Source organism: Sinohyriopsis cumingii, chromosome 9 (assembly GCF_028554795.1).
Source record: "Sinohyriopsis cumingii isolate HCF-2022 chromosome 9, ASM2855479v2, whole genome shotgun sequence".
Classification (NCBI taxonomy): domain Eukaryota; kingdom Metazoa; phylum Mollusca; class Bivalvia; order Unionida; family Unionidae; genus Sinohyriopsis; species Sinohyriopsis cumingii.
This window is the reverse complement of record NC_142969.1, coordinates 45041023-45056269: the sequence shown is the minus strand read 5'-3', so window position 1 is coordinate 45056269 and position 15247 is coordinate 45041023. Positions and strand designations below refer to the sequence as shown.

The 15247-nt window shown below is 35.6% G+C and overlaps 1 protein-coding gene across 2 annotated transcripts in view; it reads left to right on the top strand.

Moving 5' to 3' along the window:
• LOC149791711 (protein timeless homolog) overlaps positions 1–13833 on the top strand; it is a 133060-nt gene extending 119227 nt beyond the window's left edge. For both annotated transcript variants that reach the window (XM_089970219.1, XM_089970220.1), the window contains exons 29-34: positions 2266–2334; positions 2890–3005; positions 3245–3531; positions 5626–5793; positions 6533–7044; positions 11740–13833. In XM_089970219.1, coding sequence (XP_089826345.1) covers positions 2266–2334; positions 2890–3005; positions 3245–3531; positions 5626–5793; positions 6533–7044; positions 11740–11861 — 1274 coding nt within the window. In that variant the 3' untranslated portion in view covers positions 11862–13833. The remainder of the gene's footprint in view (positions 1–2265; positions 2335–2889; positions 3006–3244; positions 3532–5625; positions 5794–6532; positions 7045–11739) is intronic.
• The last annotated feature ends 1414 nt before the right edge of the window (positions 13834–15247 follow it).

The following is a 15247-nucleotide window of genomic DNA, read 5'->3' as shown; positions in this document are numbered from 1 at the left end:
TTAGTCCCTTGCCATTTGAACAGCAGGATAACTACAATCCAAATGATTTAAATATAAATTGGCATGTTCTAGACATGGGGTAAAGTATGTGGAATAAAGATTGCGAACAAGCTTCATAACATCAGATACATCAGTGGTATCCCTTGAGATTACATTGTTTTAATCTGATTTTGTATAAGATTTTGTCCCAGAGTTTTTACCTGTTTGGAAAATTTTTTAAACATCATGCACATGCATTCACTCTTACCTTAATATCTCTCTTTTAATATCCAATAAAAATCCATGCGAACAAGCTTCATAACATCAGATACATCGGTGGTATCCCTTGAGATTACATTGTTTTAAGCCGATTATGTATAAGACTTGTATTGACTCGGCGTACCTCCATAACTCATTCAGCCCCAGCACTGTTATCAGTATCACCGCTGCTATGCCCCAGCAGCACTAAGCTGTGTCTAGCTGCTTGTGTCCCAGAGTTTTTACCTGTTTGGAAAATTTTGTAAACATCATGCACATGCATTCACTCTTACCTTAATATCTCTTCTTATATCCAATTAAAATCCACAAAATTTTCACCAATTATTCCAGATGAATTTGTCTACACAGTGCTGTATTTTTTCTTCCTATTTGTCCAAGTCTTTCACAACTTATTTATACACTATTTACAAAATTATGTGCAACATTTTTAGAAATATTTCATCAGCCCTATCATAATCGCTATCAACATCCTCTTCTTCTGACAATTCAGTCTCAGAAACTTCTATGTCCGAATCTAAATCTTGCAAAATATCCAACTGCCGAACATATATTTCCTCTGCTTGCTCAATATTTTCGAAATCAAACCTGAGAAACTCCTCATTTTCGCTCTCAGCGTCATCAAAAATCACGCTTCCGTACGCCATCATTTACAATTTTTCATGCACAGAACACGTGTAGTGAAACTGCTGTCAATTAGTGTGTGTATGTGTGTAATTTGGATTTTTAATGTAGCTTTAACAATTTTTCAGTCATATTGCTATGATGTCTGCATACACATCAGTGTGGCAGTTTATATATTGGTGTCTAGTACTGGGGCATCATGCCTCAGACATGTAGCATGATGTCCCACCCTTTCACATTATCCTGACACTAGGCCAACCAGTTCTAACACTAACCTCTTAATGCTGAGTGCCAAGTGAGGCAGCTGTTAGTACCATTTTTGTAAGTCTTTGGTATGACTTGGCCAGGTATCAAACCCACAACCTTCCGCTCTAACCACTAGGTCACCAGAACGGTTCTCTCAATTAGTAAACCTTGGCTTCTGAACAGTTCAAATTTGCACAAGGAAAGTAAAATCATTTCTGATTGGTTTAATATTGGTCTGATTCTTAGAAGAAAAAAACATTTGTAACCAATCAGAGACGTTCTATCTAACATACATTTACCACAACTGGAGACGGGATCGGCCACTGAATGCAGAAACCGGATCATACGTGCAGACGGGATTGGGACCGACTGAGTTAAGGATGAACCTCGATCAGAGTGCAGACCTGAAGCCTCTTGAAGGGTGAACCTCACTCAGAGGGCAAACCTCCTGAGTGTGAACTTCGACCAGAGTGCAGACCTTGTCAGTGTCCACTGACACCAGAATACATTCTGGCAGTGTGTGTTGACTTCCACACATTTTTTTTTTACTTCCACACATTTTTTTTGATGTGGACTATTTATTATTATGTACCACAAAAGAAAATCTTTGAATTTTAAGTGAATGTTGTTATATGCAAATTTGACACAGTATTTTAGCATGTTATATTTGTTACCTTTACCTGTTATTTTATATACATTTTACATAATTTTAACATCTTTTCTTTTTATCTATTATCTTTTAGTACTTGATGTTCACATTTATTTGGAAGAGTTTATCTTTCTAAAGTTTTTTTGTAATTCTTTATTTTTACATAATTAGATTGGTACCATCTAGCCAGTGTGGTGCTGATGGTGCCTTTAAACCCAAATACATATATATTATATTCCAGTTCACAATGGAAAGCAACCACAGAATTAAATTAAATCAAGCATATATTGTTGTCATGCCAAATTACATGAGGTTTTATGCATGCTAAAAATTTTGTGATTTAAAGTATTAATGCTAGAACATCAATACATTGTCCATGCAGTTCCATAATATATTTGAAGTAAAATGAACACTACACTGAATAACAAGCAACAAATAACATGTTTTGTTAGCCTCCTCTACATTTTCATTTCCTTTGTGGACAATGTCAGGTTACAGAGACCAAGTCCACTGGATTGAAAGGGCTCTCAGAAGAACAGCTGTGGACAGGGAGTCTGAAGGTAGAGTTTATCACACAAGCGTGATTTAGACTGAAATATTTTCAATCCTGTTAATAATTATTTCACCAACATGACTATTCTCCTTTTCTGTAATACCACTCACTTTGGTGTATTATAAATGAAGTTGACATTATAGAGCTTGGAGCTAACATACCATCTCATTATGCATATATTTGGTAGATAGTGATAAGAAGTTAATGCATACAGTTCGTATTCAAGACCCTTTTTTGGTAATGAGTGCTTTCTGCTCTTTATAGGTATCCCAGGAAAAATTGTGTGAGAGGGTTGAAATTTAATGGAAAATATGTGGCAGAATTAATTTTACTATCTCACTGCACCTCCAGATAATATGGGGGCATGCAAATACTACAAATACATATTTTTATTATTTTTCCCTGTGTTCTAAAAGGGTAGTTATGTTTAGAAATTGAAAAATCATGGTAAATATTGTTCTGGGCAAGGCATTTAATTCCTTTTTCCATTGTACTAAATTCACTTGCCTGTGCTGAAGTGTGCTTAAATACCAGCCAACCAGTCAGTCTTTTCTACAAACAGAACCTGTTGCTGTCCCAATCGTCCCATTGACAGAGGAAAATGAGACAGCAATGGAGGATGAAATCTTCCTTTCATTCCTCTCAAAGATTGGAATTGCTGCTCCTGCCAGTGAACAGGTAAGGTGTTGATTCTTTTTACACCAGTTAAAAGTGGTAAGATATAGACATCACTAAATTATTGTCTTCATTGAAGATAACATCATGTTCAGTCTCACTATCTGATGTCTATTGGATCGTTTCCTTAGCGTTACGTATTTGAAACAATTTTCAAAGTGTCTGAAAATCTTAGAGCCACTGGAGTTTTAAGGTTTTAATAACAGATTAATGAGACTAAGCTATCTACACAAAATTTACAGGAGGCATTTTGGCGAATACCAGCCAACCTGACAGCTTCTGAATTGAGAAACATTGCTGATGGCCTGGAATTGAATGAAAATGGTGAACCTGTAGCAGCAGACAAGATAAACATTGTTCAGAAACCTAAACAGAATACCCAGAAAAAGAGGAAGGAAAAGAAAAAGGAAAGAAAAACTGATAAACATAAGAACAAAAAGGACCAGGATGTTTCCAAAAGGTTTGTGGCTTTACAGGAGATGGCAAAAAAGAAGAAGGAAGATGAAACTCAAGGGAAAAGAAGGTCGAGGTAATTGTTTATTCTTGCATTCTATTTGAGTATCATCTACAGGGGACAAAGACAGTTAAGTTGTACAATAAATGGAGGCAAAATTGAACAGATGTACAATATGTTGTTGACAACAGACATTGTTAGAACTAAATAAATATAGGTCTTTTTTCTGTTAAGTGAGTTATTAATCAGTTTGTCAAATGGTGTCCAGCATTTGAAAATTCACTCGCCCAGCTTGAAATGGCAACTGAAGATTTCTGGTGATCTAGTGAATTTGGCAGTCACAACACGACTTCATATTTCTATTTATAGCTGGTTGAGTTAGAGTGTATTCTGGGTAAGTAGCAATTTTTAGATCTAATGGTCATATACCTGAAGAGCTTATTGGATGGTCTGTTGTCCGTCCATCAGTACAAGTTTGTTTTTGCTACTCCAAAACTATTTGGAGGATTGCCATGAAACTTTACATGCACATTCATCCCATGGTCTAGTTGGTGCTAAATGAAAAGGGTGCAGCTCAGACACGCCCAACACTGGCCATCTTGAGTGTCTTATTGCTGCTCCTCCAGAGTGAAAATTCATGTTGATTTAGGGTTTTCACTAAATGACTTCTTATGATGTCTGGTTGGTCCTCATCTGATGTCTAATATGGCCACCACAGTTATCATCTTGAAAATCTTACCACTAGTCCTTATCTGATGTCTAATATGGCCACCACAATTATCGTCTTGAAAATCTTACCACTAGTCCTTATCTGATGTCTAACGTGGCCACCAGTTATCCTCTTGAAAATCTTGCCACTAGTCCATATCTGATGTCTAACATGGCCACCAGTTATCATCTTGAAAATCTTGCCACTAGTCCTTATCTGATGTCAAACATGGCCACCACAGTTATCATCTTGAAAATCTTACCACTAGTCCTTATCTGATGTCTAACATGGCCACCAGTTATCATCTTGAAAATCTTGCCACTAGTCCTTATCTGATGTCTAACATGGCCACCACAGTTATCATCTTGAAAATCTTACCACTAGTCCTTATCTGATGTCTAACATGGCCACCAGTTATCATCTTGAAAATCTTGCCACTAGTCCTTATCTGATGTCTAACATGGCCACCACAGTTATCATCTTGAAAATCTTACCACTAGTCTTTATCTGATGTCTAACATGGCCACCAGTTATCATCTCGAAAATCTTGCCACTAGTCCTTATCTGATGTCTATAATATGGCCACCTCAATTATCATCTTGAAAATCTTACCACTAGTCCTTACCTGAAATTCAGATTGACATAGATTTTTATCACTTCTTAAGACGTCTGATTGGTTCCTAAATGAAAATGATGCTGATCTGATGTCTAATATGAAAATCATGTTATGCCTCCTCCTGAATGGCTGGTCCTATAGACATTTTTATGATGTCTTGTTTTGTAAAATATGGGAATGGTCCCAGTGTGATATAATGTATGGCCACAATGGCAACCATATTGAAAATCTTTTTGTCATTACTCTTCCAAAATAGAAAGTTGTATGAACATGGGGTTTCAACAGAAGACTTCTTGATGTTTTGCTGGTACTGATTGAAAATGGTGCCAATATGACGTCCAATATGGCCACCACAGCAGCTAATTTGAAAATCTTATTGCTGAATAATATCAGAGATAGTTTCAACCTTCAGCAGTTAAAAGGAAGAAATGATCTTATTTTGAACTCTAGGATATTCTTTTCAGCCAGTAGAGCATCAGTCCTGTCCAGGTACTCTTGTTTTACTTGTCAGAGTGGGTGAGTGGATTTTCAGAGAATTTTCTACCCCAGGTGGTTTTGAAGGACTTCTTTCTGCTGTCTACAAAATGTGATGTTAAAGTGTATTGCACCATGACATGCGCATTAAAAGAACATTTTTTGAAACTTTTCTTTATAAAATAAGATGAGCACCAACCCATTTTATCCTGAATACGACTACGGTCGTAATACCTTATTCTATCCTGAATACGCCTGTGTTCGTAATATCCCATTTTATCCTGAATACGATTACGGTTGTACTCTACTATGTATGTGTATAGTGACTCTATAAACATGTGTTGATGTCATGTTGATTTCACTCCGCCAGATACAAGAAACCCTCCCCCCCAAAGATCCCTGATGTTGATCAGCCCAGGGATGTGAATGATTCCACACTGGTTAATGTGGCACTACCCACTCCTGTAAGAGAAAAATCTCTTGTCAAGTCCAAGAAGAAGAGGGTCAAAAAGATGATGGATTCTGAAAGCGAGGAAAGGTACATGAGGAAAATGTTATGGGAATGAATTAAATACATTTATTGATTGTAGTGAGATAAAGTACATGAGAAATATGTTATAGATCAGTGAAATACATTCACAAACTGTAAGTTTAACTTGTAAAATGTGTGATGTTTTTCCAGTCTGAAATCAGAATCCTGTTGAAATTCTTTTTTTATATATAAATAAAAAGTGATAGGCATTTACGCGTTTATTGCATTGATATTATGGACATTAGTGACGGAAATTTGACTGATCACCCAACTGATGAAAAAAAATTCATCCCCATAATTTGGAACACTAATTATATTGATTTGCATTTTGTTCCGTCTGTCCATATACCTGTCTCTAAATTCATCCTCACTTTTATAAAGAGTAGCTTACCTTTGAAATATTTTAAAGGTTCAATTTTATATCCTGCCCAAGCCAGGCCACATTGGTGTATTTCTGTGAAGACAGTTTGTTTAAACCGTAATAGTAAATTGAAAACTTTCATGTGTTGATCTCTTAACCAACCAATTCTCAACTTTATAAAACTGTTAAATAATAGTAATCAGTCTTACTTTTTTTAGTTTTATAACTTTAATAACTTGTTGCTGTTTTTGTCAAAATTATATTCTTCAGAGATTTTTGTGACATAGTGTTACACTTAATTCGGCTTACAGAAAATCACATTGTACAATTCTAATATTAAACTTTTTTCCATGTATTGTGCAGTTTTTTAAAATCAACTTTCAGTCAACAGGAGAGGCCAGACCCAGTCCGTTCTGACAGTGAAGAAATAGAGAACCAGTCTACTCTTCCAATTAAACCACTTCAGTTGAGTTCAGACTCTGACTCCGATGAAAACAGCCTAGCCATAGTCAAGTCTTCAAAAAAGAAATCAAGACAAGATTTATCCAATGAACTTGATGAGCATGATATACTTACTGCAAAAAGCACTAGTAAAAAATCAAGAATGTTAAAGTCAGATGACAGTGATGATGATGATGGTGATGACCAGGTCAAGATCTCAGGGAGTGGTGCTACCAAAAGGTCAAGGTCATTAAATAAAGATGATGGTGATGATCAAGTCAAGGCCAGTCCTCCCACCAAAAGGTCAAGGATAATATTATCAGATGACAGTGATGAGGAGAAGGAAAATATTGCTAGCCAAGGGAACACTGAGCCACTGACATTTGGGGACAGTGACAGTGATAGTGAAGATGATATGCCTCTCTCTGCAGTAGTAGGGAAGAAAGCTGCTCCAGGTATTTACACAATCCTGCATATGCACGTGTATTCATCCTGACTCACAAGCCAAGTTTAATCAATCTCAGTCCAATTTGTTGCTCAATTTAGTATGCTATGTTTCAGAGGAGCAGTATTTCCAGGTCATTTGAACCCTTCATCAAGATGCAGGATCCAAGTTGTAATTGCCTTTTCTGTTCATCTGTCTGTCCAGGTGTCTGTCCATCCACTGACACTACTTCCATTCATCTATCTATCCAGGTGTCTGTCCCTCCATTGACACAACTGGCAACCAGTAAAGCTCTGCCAGACTTACACATAATCAATTGCCTTTGGTACATGATTTGTATATTTCATGTAGATGTACCTTTTGAGAGTTTAATCGTTTTTGATGGAATTATTGACATTTTCAACCAGTTTGAAGTTTTTAGTGGCCATTACAGCAGATGGTTGAGGAAAGTTTCAACATATTCTGATGCAATTTGGTGTATACATCATCTTGTAAACCTAGGTATGCCCTTTATGAGTTGTCTTGTCTTTGATAGAGTTGTGGCCCTTGACAGTTTCATATCTTCACATGGGAAATTAATTGTAACTGTCATAGCTCAAGAACCATTTATCGTGTTCTGGTGCAGTTTTACTTGACATTACTTATGGATGTAAAGTGCCTTTTGATTTTGTTTCATCTACTCTGTTTTCGACAGAGTTATGGCTCACTTCAATCAAGTTCATACATCTACGTGGGATATAGCAAAAGAACCATTGAACATATTATGGTGTAATTTGATGACAGCACTGTTTCACAGACATAGAAATATCTTGTATGTTTCATCTCATTTGAGTTCCAATTATGTCCCTTTTAGAGATGTCAAAATTTTCAGAATTTTATACCGGATACCCATCAATTAAAACGATCAGTTACCTGGCTACCCAATGAAAGGGAAATTGTATTAAATATGAACCTGAACTGCTTTGTTGTAGGTTCTGACTTGGCAACCCCCAAGAGAGGTATAAACATAATTTATTACTAATATAAGTGGCAAAAATGCGTAATCTGAGCATAAAAAGAGCAATCTGTATACATGCCATAATTACAGAAAACTATGAAAAACGTTTTTTTTATTTAACGTACATTTATTTTTGCTGCTTACCTGGTCTGCAGTTCAGTTTTTTTTACAAATCGGCTATGTCCCTCTGGATTAGTAGTTCATACAAGAATATAGACATAAAAGAAATGGATAAATTAATTATGCATAACACTCATTTTCACTAGTCTACAGTAATTTTCGTGAATAGTCGTAAAGTCCACAATTGATTACTGTTGTAGTATCCTTGACTTGCCATGGTTCATCCTTAAATGACTGTCCGTTGCAACATGTTTTTAAGTTTAATAAAATCCCTGTCCTCTGACATTTTTTCAGTCATGTAACATCCAACATTCACATTGATTCAGCCAAAATTTTTATATCTGGCACCATTTATTTTTAATTTAGACTGGTCCGCTACGTACGAAGTATTAAAATATGACACGTGTTTTCATATTCAAGAATCCCTTCTTTTTCAGGTAAAATTAATGCAGAAATTACCATTTTTACACACATGATCAATTTTTATTAGATTTTTTTCTGTGTTATTAAATAACAAAGATTTCCCTTGTATTAAATATTTCAGTGAAAAGTTTAATTCTGAATAGCTGTCCATTTCATTCACTTTTCCTAACATGGTATAAGAAGTGCGTGCAACGGTAACCAAGTTTTTGTGTTGGCTTTGCCATGACAAAAATGCCTGCCTTGGGTTTCTAGCTAATATAAGAGGCCAGTAAACAAACAAGTGAACAGCAGCCTTTTTTAAAAATTGTATTATGTATTTAAATTTTATTTCATTGAATATTTATTGATGAGTACTTACAGTTGCTGTCGATGAAAGGTACTGACCTAGTTAATGTCATCAGAATCTCAAAACAAGCGCACGTAAGTTGCAAGAAAAATAGTGCACAAACCATGAACAGGCACGAAGTTGGGATGGTCTAGCTTTAAATATCAGCATCGATTCTTAAATAGGTCAGGCAAGAAAGGAGGCAAGTGTCCTCCCTTGTATTATTATATAAAGTACATGTATGACAAGTAAATTGTCAGCAACCATATGAGCTCCAGTGAGGATGAATAAATGTGCACACTACATGAGCCTTGAACTGTATCATTATTCTGTGTCTTGATCTGTACTTTGAACCTTTTTTTTTTTAATGGGTACCCGGTGGCTCACTTTATTACCCAGATTATTATTAATGGGTGGGTACCCTTTGGCATCTTTAGGTCCTTTATTTTGTTCTCAGGTTAGTATGTATTTAAGATACATTTGTCAAGGGAAACAAATGAGTAATTATTGGGGAACCACATCCACCATACCAGTCTGGCCGACAAGTAGTATACAGATGTTCTGCTTTTCTTTTTCACATTAAGCAATTCATGTTTTGCAAATATTCACATTAAAGTAAGAATAGTTCTTTTATTTCAGTCCTTCATCAAAACTATCTAGCTGTATAAACCATAAATGTGAATCAAAACCAGTGGAGATAGAAAGCTACATTTATTACTTTCTTTTTATCAAATAATTAACACGGTTATAAAATAAAGGTCTTGATTAGTATTGACTTCTGACAAGGTTAATGCAAGGTATCAGTCCCAGAAAAACTATTTTCAGTATTCCCCAAGGCCTCAGGCCAAGGCAAGGTGTATATTTTTCTCTGTTCGATAAATCTTTGTATTGACCAGGGTCAAAAGTCATTAATCAGTTCATTACCTGACTTAATTTTCTGATGTTCTTTTGATACGGAGACAATACTCATTGAAGTCACAAGTGTATTAAATAATTTCATTGGAAGTTCAAAGAAAACTTTGCTCTCTCATTCTAAATATCAAATATTGATATAAATTGAAATGAACAACATTATGTTAAATACTGATATGAACTGAAATTAACATGATAAAAGCTAAAGAACATTTTTAAACCCTTGTATTTAAAACAAAAATATACAGATGCAGAAATATGGACAGATGGATGGACAGATGAAAAGACATTTGGTAACTTGTTAGTGATGCCTTTGAATATAGAATGCTGGTGAATAGATATCGGGAATCAGGCAAGCTTCAGGAATCTTAGATCAGCATTGTGTGCCCATCTGAACGTGATACTGTGGTTCGAGTTATGTCTTGGGCATGAACTGTTATAGTTTTATTAACACCGTTCTGGTGGCCTAGCAGTTAGAGAGTGCACCTCGGATGCAGGAGGTTATGGGTTCAAATCCCAGCCGAGTCATACCAAAGACCTATAAAATGGTACTAACAGCTGCCTTGCTATGCGTTCAGCATTAAGAGGTTAGTGTTAGGACTGGTCAAGCTGGTGTGAGGATAATGTGATTGGATGGGACATCATGCTATATGTCTGCGGCATGATGCCCCAGTACTAGACATCACTATAAACTGCCACACTGCAGACATCATAGCTGAAAATGTTTTAAAGCAAAGTTAAAAATCCAAATCACACACGCACACATCCTACACATAGTTTTATAGCAAAAATTTCGCGGGTACTTAAATTCATGGATACTCAACAAATACCCACGTAAATAAAGAATACAAAAGAACCAAAATATGAGGACAGCAAATGGTGGTCGCCTGAATGGTTAAAACAATATTACCACTAGTATGAACACAAATCAAAGACATCAAGATCAGTGCTTTAGACTGTTTTCATCCAATTGCACAGCATGAGATGGAGCTTACACAACCAATAAGACCAAATGAAGCAGTTATTGAAATATATCTTTCACAAAAACTACTGTCCATAAAACTGCACCATCACTAAAAGAAGAAGAAAAAAAATTAACAAACGGATATAACTATAATCAAAGTTAAATTTAAGGTATGAATGATGTTTATTTTCAAGTTTCTGCTTCATTTCAATTCATCCAGACCCATTTAAAATAGTTCTTATCTACCTACCCTGATGTTTTTTTTCTTCCAAGTAACCAGAACCACTTTTATTTTTATTATTTGGACTGATTATGTTATGTGGATAATGTCATCATTGCAAATGCAAATAAAACATGTAACCAAATGCCCTCTTCTCAGTGCTGTCAGCGGCTGTGGCAACCTTTCATTTGTATTGTAGGAAAGCAGCACATGGTAAAATGTTTTGAGAGATCAATCCTAATTATCAGTGGCTTTGAAAAACTGGACTTGGGTAATTGGTGAACATTGCATTTAATTAGCACTTGTGCTACAAGAAATAGTTTTCTTGTTCCTTTGGATTAAAAATGCATGGATAAAATGTTTTTTTTTTTAATAGGAAAGTTTGTGAAATGTATTTGTCAGTATAGATCATAACTGTTGTCAAATCTTAAATCACAGAGAACAGCAGAGAATTAAGCGAGTTTGTCATACAAATTTAGAAAATAGAGTGTGGATGGGTGTCTGCATTACATGTGGCTAATTTTTCATCACATCTTTAAATTCATGATTCAGAGCAATCACAAAATCTACGAAAATTGGTAACCCATGAATAATTGTGAAAGCACAGTATAATGTTTTAGCAACCTTGGACCATTGAGCCAGTCATATTTTAGCAAAGTCAGATAATAATTTGATTGAAACAATCAAATAATTTCCAGTATTCATCAATCCCCTATCTGTTAACTATAATGCTAATATTTACAGAATCATTCCCAGCAACACTATATACTCAACCAGAATCGGACTCCGATCTCGATGACCATGTACCACTCAGGAAAGTTTTACAGCGGAAGAATGTAATTGACAGTGATGAGGAGGAGAACTGATGAGCAGGTGTATAGCAGCCATGTAAATTTTCCGGATTGTGTACAGTAGCCAAAACGTTTCCAAAGTACAGCAGCCATGTCAATTTTCCAGATTGTGTACAGTCGCCAAGACTTTTCCAGAGTAAAGCAGCTAGGATAATTTTATTGATTAAGTATTGCTATTAAATTTTTTGAACAGAGTATAGCAGTTTTGAAAATTTTCTAGATGACTATAGCGGCTATGGGAAATGTTTAAATTGAGCACAGTTGCTATGGAAAATTCTTGATTGTGTAAAGCAGCTATGAGAGAATTCAGAACCGAGTATAGCAGCTACAAGGACTTTGTGGATTGAGTATAGCAGCAATGGAAATTTCAGAATTATTTTGGAATGCTGGATTTATAGTCTAGATTGTATTGTAACTGTACTATATATATATATATATATATATATATATATATATATATATATATATATATATATATATATATATATATATATATATATATATATATATATATATATATATATATATATATATATATATATGTGTGTGTGTGTGTGTGTGTGTGTGTAAGAATTACTCCTTCATGAATTGCCAAATGGATATTCTATATACATTGATATAGGGGAGTAAAGATTGTGTTGTTACTGTACCATATATATATATATCTGTATGTGTGTGTGTAAGAATTACTCCTTCATGAATTGCCAAATGGATATTCTATATACATTGATATAGGGATGTAAAGATTGTGTTGTTACTGAACCGAACAAAAATAATGAATTATGTCCCCTTGGATTGACAAAGGATTTTCTGTCTGCAGTGCTGGTGGGAGGGGGTAAAAAGTGTGTTGTAACTGAACCACGTAAAGTACTGCATGAGTTACACAACCTTGGATTGCTAAAGGATTTTCTATATGCATTGCTGAAGGATGGGGCTAAATATTGTAACGTAGACTATTCTATCAAGATTTGGTTTCTTAGAACATAGTGGTATTGTTCAAGAAATCAAAATCCTTTTTAGTTGTCCATATATTGCATATATGATTGAATTGGGAGAATTTTTTCAGTTTATGACATTTTTGGGATATTTTTTGCCATCCTGGTGTTTTATTTTATGATACTGTTCATCTGTCATTAAAATTTGCTTGTCCAGACCACAACTTTGTAAAAGTTGGGGAGGTTTTCATGAAACATTGCCAAAGTCTATGGCTAGGTCCAAGCATATATCACGGCATGGCAGTGTCATGTATCATAGCCATGCCCTATGTCTTCAGATCAAGGTTATTAAAGGGAAAATGTAATTCTGTGACAACTTTTCAACCACTGAAGAAGTGTACATGAAACTTGTGCCAAATTTATGTTGCGTATAGATGCTGAATCCCATTACATAGCCATGCCCCAAACCTCAAGGTGAAGGTCACATAAAGCGAAGATTAACTCTGACTCATATTGTTTGAATGTAATTTTGAACCATTGAAGATATTGTAATGAACCTAACCAGTGTTTTATATTAATAATAATACCAGCTCATGAATTAGCTGCATTTTCTACTGTGTAATTGGCTGTAAACTGTCATGTTACCGATCTGGGGACTACTTTTGGTTCTTGGTCAGTTTCCAGTGTACCGTACATCAGATTTTGTATTGGCTCTTATGAAAATAGCAACAAGAAGCATGGTTCCCCTCTTCTGATCAAAGTTTGCAACCCTGATCACATTTCAAATCTGAAGTTTAAACACTGCAGTCACACAGTCCTTCCAGCACTCCAACATTTGCCTCTTTTAGTCAAACAAAGCAGGATTTAGAAGCAAATTTGCTTGTATAAATTGCTGTGTATTTGCTTTGACAATGTGTCAGAGTCAGGGTCACTTGGTACAAGAGCAGCAAATCTCACTTAAAATGGACACAAAGATCAAAATGTATGGAAAGTGAGCACAATGAATACTTGAAATTTAAGTACATTAGCTAAATAAAAATTACTGACCTGTATCATCTCTTGTGTTGTGATTCTGTACAGGTTATCACAGGTAGCAAAGAGTCACTGTTAGTTCCAGTGAATAAAGAGGATCCATTGCTCATACAACCTTGAAAAATCCTTCATTTTCTTGCAAAACTCGTGAACCTTTCACAAAATGCCCAGAATTTATTTTAGGGAATTCAAAACATTTAGATTGAATCAAAGGTCTCACTTTTTAAATTTGGAACGATATTAGTTTTTCACATACTTAAAGAAAGTTAATATATAAAAACATAAAATCAGATAAAAATGGGCGAATTCAACGACAGTTACCAGACAAATTAGTATTGCTTAGTGGCATGCTAATTAATTGTGAGGATTTTCTTCAACTATTGTATTTATTATGGAGTTGACATAAAATGACATTTGGAGGATGTTCAGTTTACATGAGGCAAAATACTCTTAGAAAATTTTGGAATTTTTTGAACACTTGAAAAACAGTTCTCAGAGACTATATATACCATGAAATACACAACTATTGGTTAGTGAAGGCACCATGTGAAGAGGATATTGATTGTAAATTGTGTGCTGCCTAAAATCAGATTTGTTAACCACTAACAAAAGAAAAGAGGAAAATTAGATTTGTTGTTGTTGTTGTTGTAGGGTTTAACGCCATTTTTCAGCACATGATAGGTTATACATGGCGGCCAGTATTAATGGTGGAGGAAGAACCCGGAAAACCCCCGGACCCACGAGAAGCTACTGGCAAGCTTTCTCACATACCCATGTTGGCTGAATCCGAGACTCGAACCCACACAGACAGAGGTGAGATGGCAGTGATGCGTAAAGGAGAGCGCTTTTGACCACTCGGCCACTCGGGGGCCCCCTAGGAAAATTATAATTAGAAGGATTATATGATAGTAGTAATAGATTGGTATTTATATTTTGCCTAATCCATACTAAGTCTTTGAGGCTTTGTAACTTTGTGAACCAACCATGATCATTTAATCTTGTTGTTGTTGTTGTAGGGTTTAACGCCATTTTTCAGCACAAGATAGGCTATACATGGCGGCCAGTATTAATGGTGGAGGAAGAACCCGGAAGAACCACCAACCCATGAGAAGCTACTGGCAAGCTTTCTCACATAACCACATTAGCAGAATCCAAGACTCGAACTGATGCAGACAGAGGTGAGATGGCAGTGATCCGTAACTGTGAGCGCTTTAGACCACTCGGCCACTCCGGGCCCCCATTTTAATCTTGTAATAACAATAATAATAATAATAATGAACAACTTTTATTTTATTTTATTTTATGAAAATAATTCAGTTTTACTATGCCATTATTCACTTATAAATCAAGCCCAACTGCAAACATCATTGACCCTGACATGCCAGCCTGTCAGGGTCTGTGTTATACCGATTACACAGTAGATGGCAGTGATTG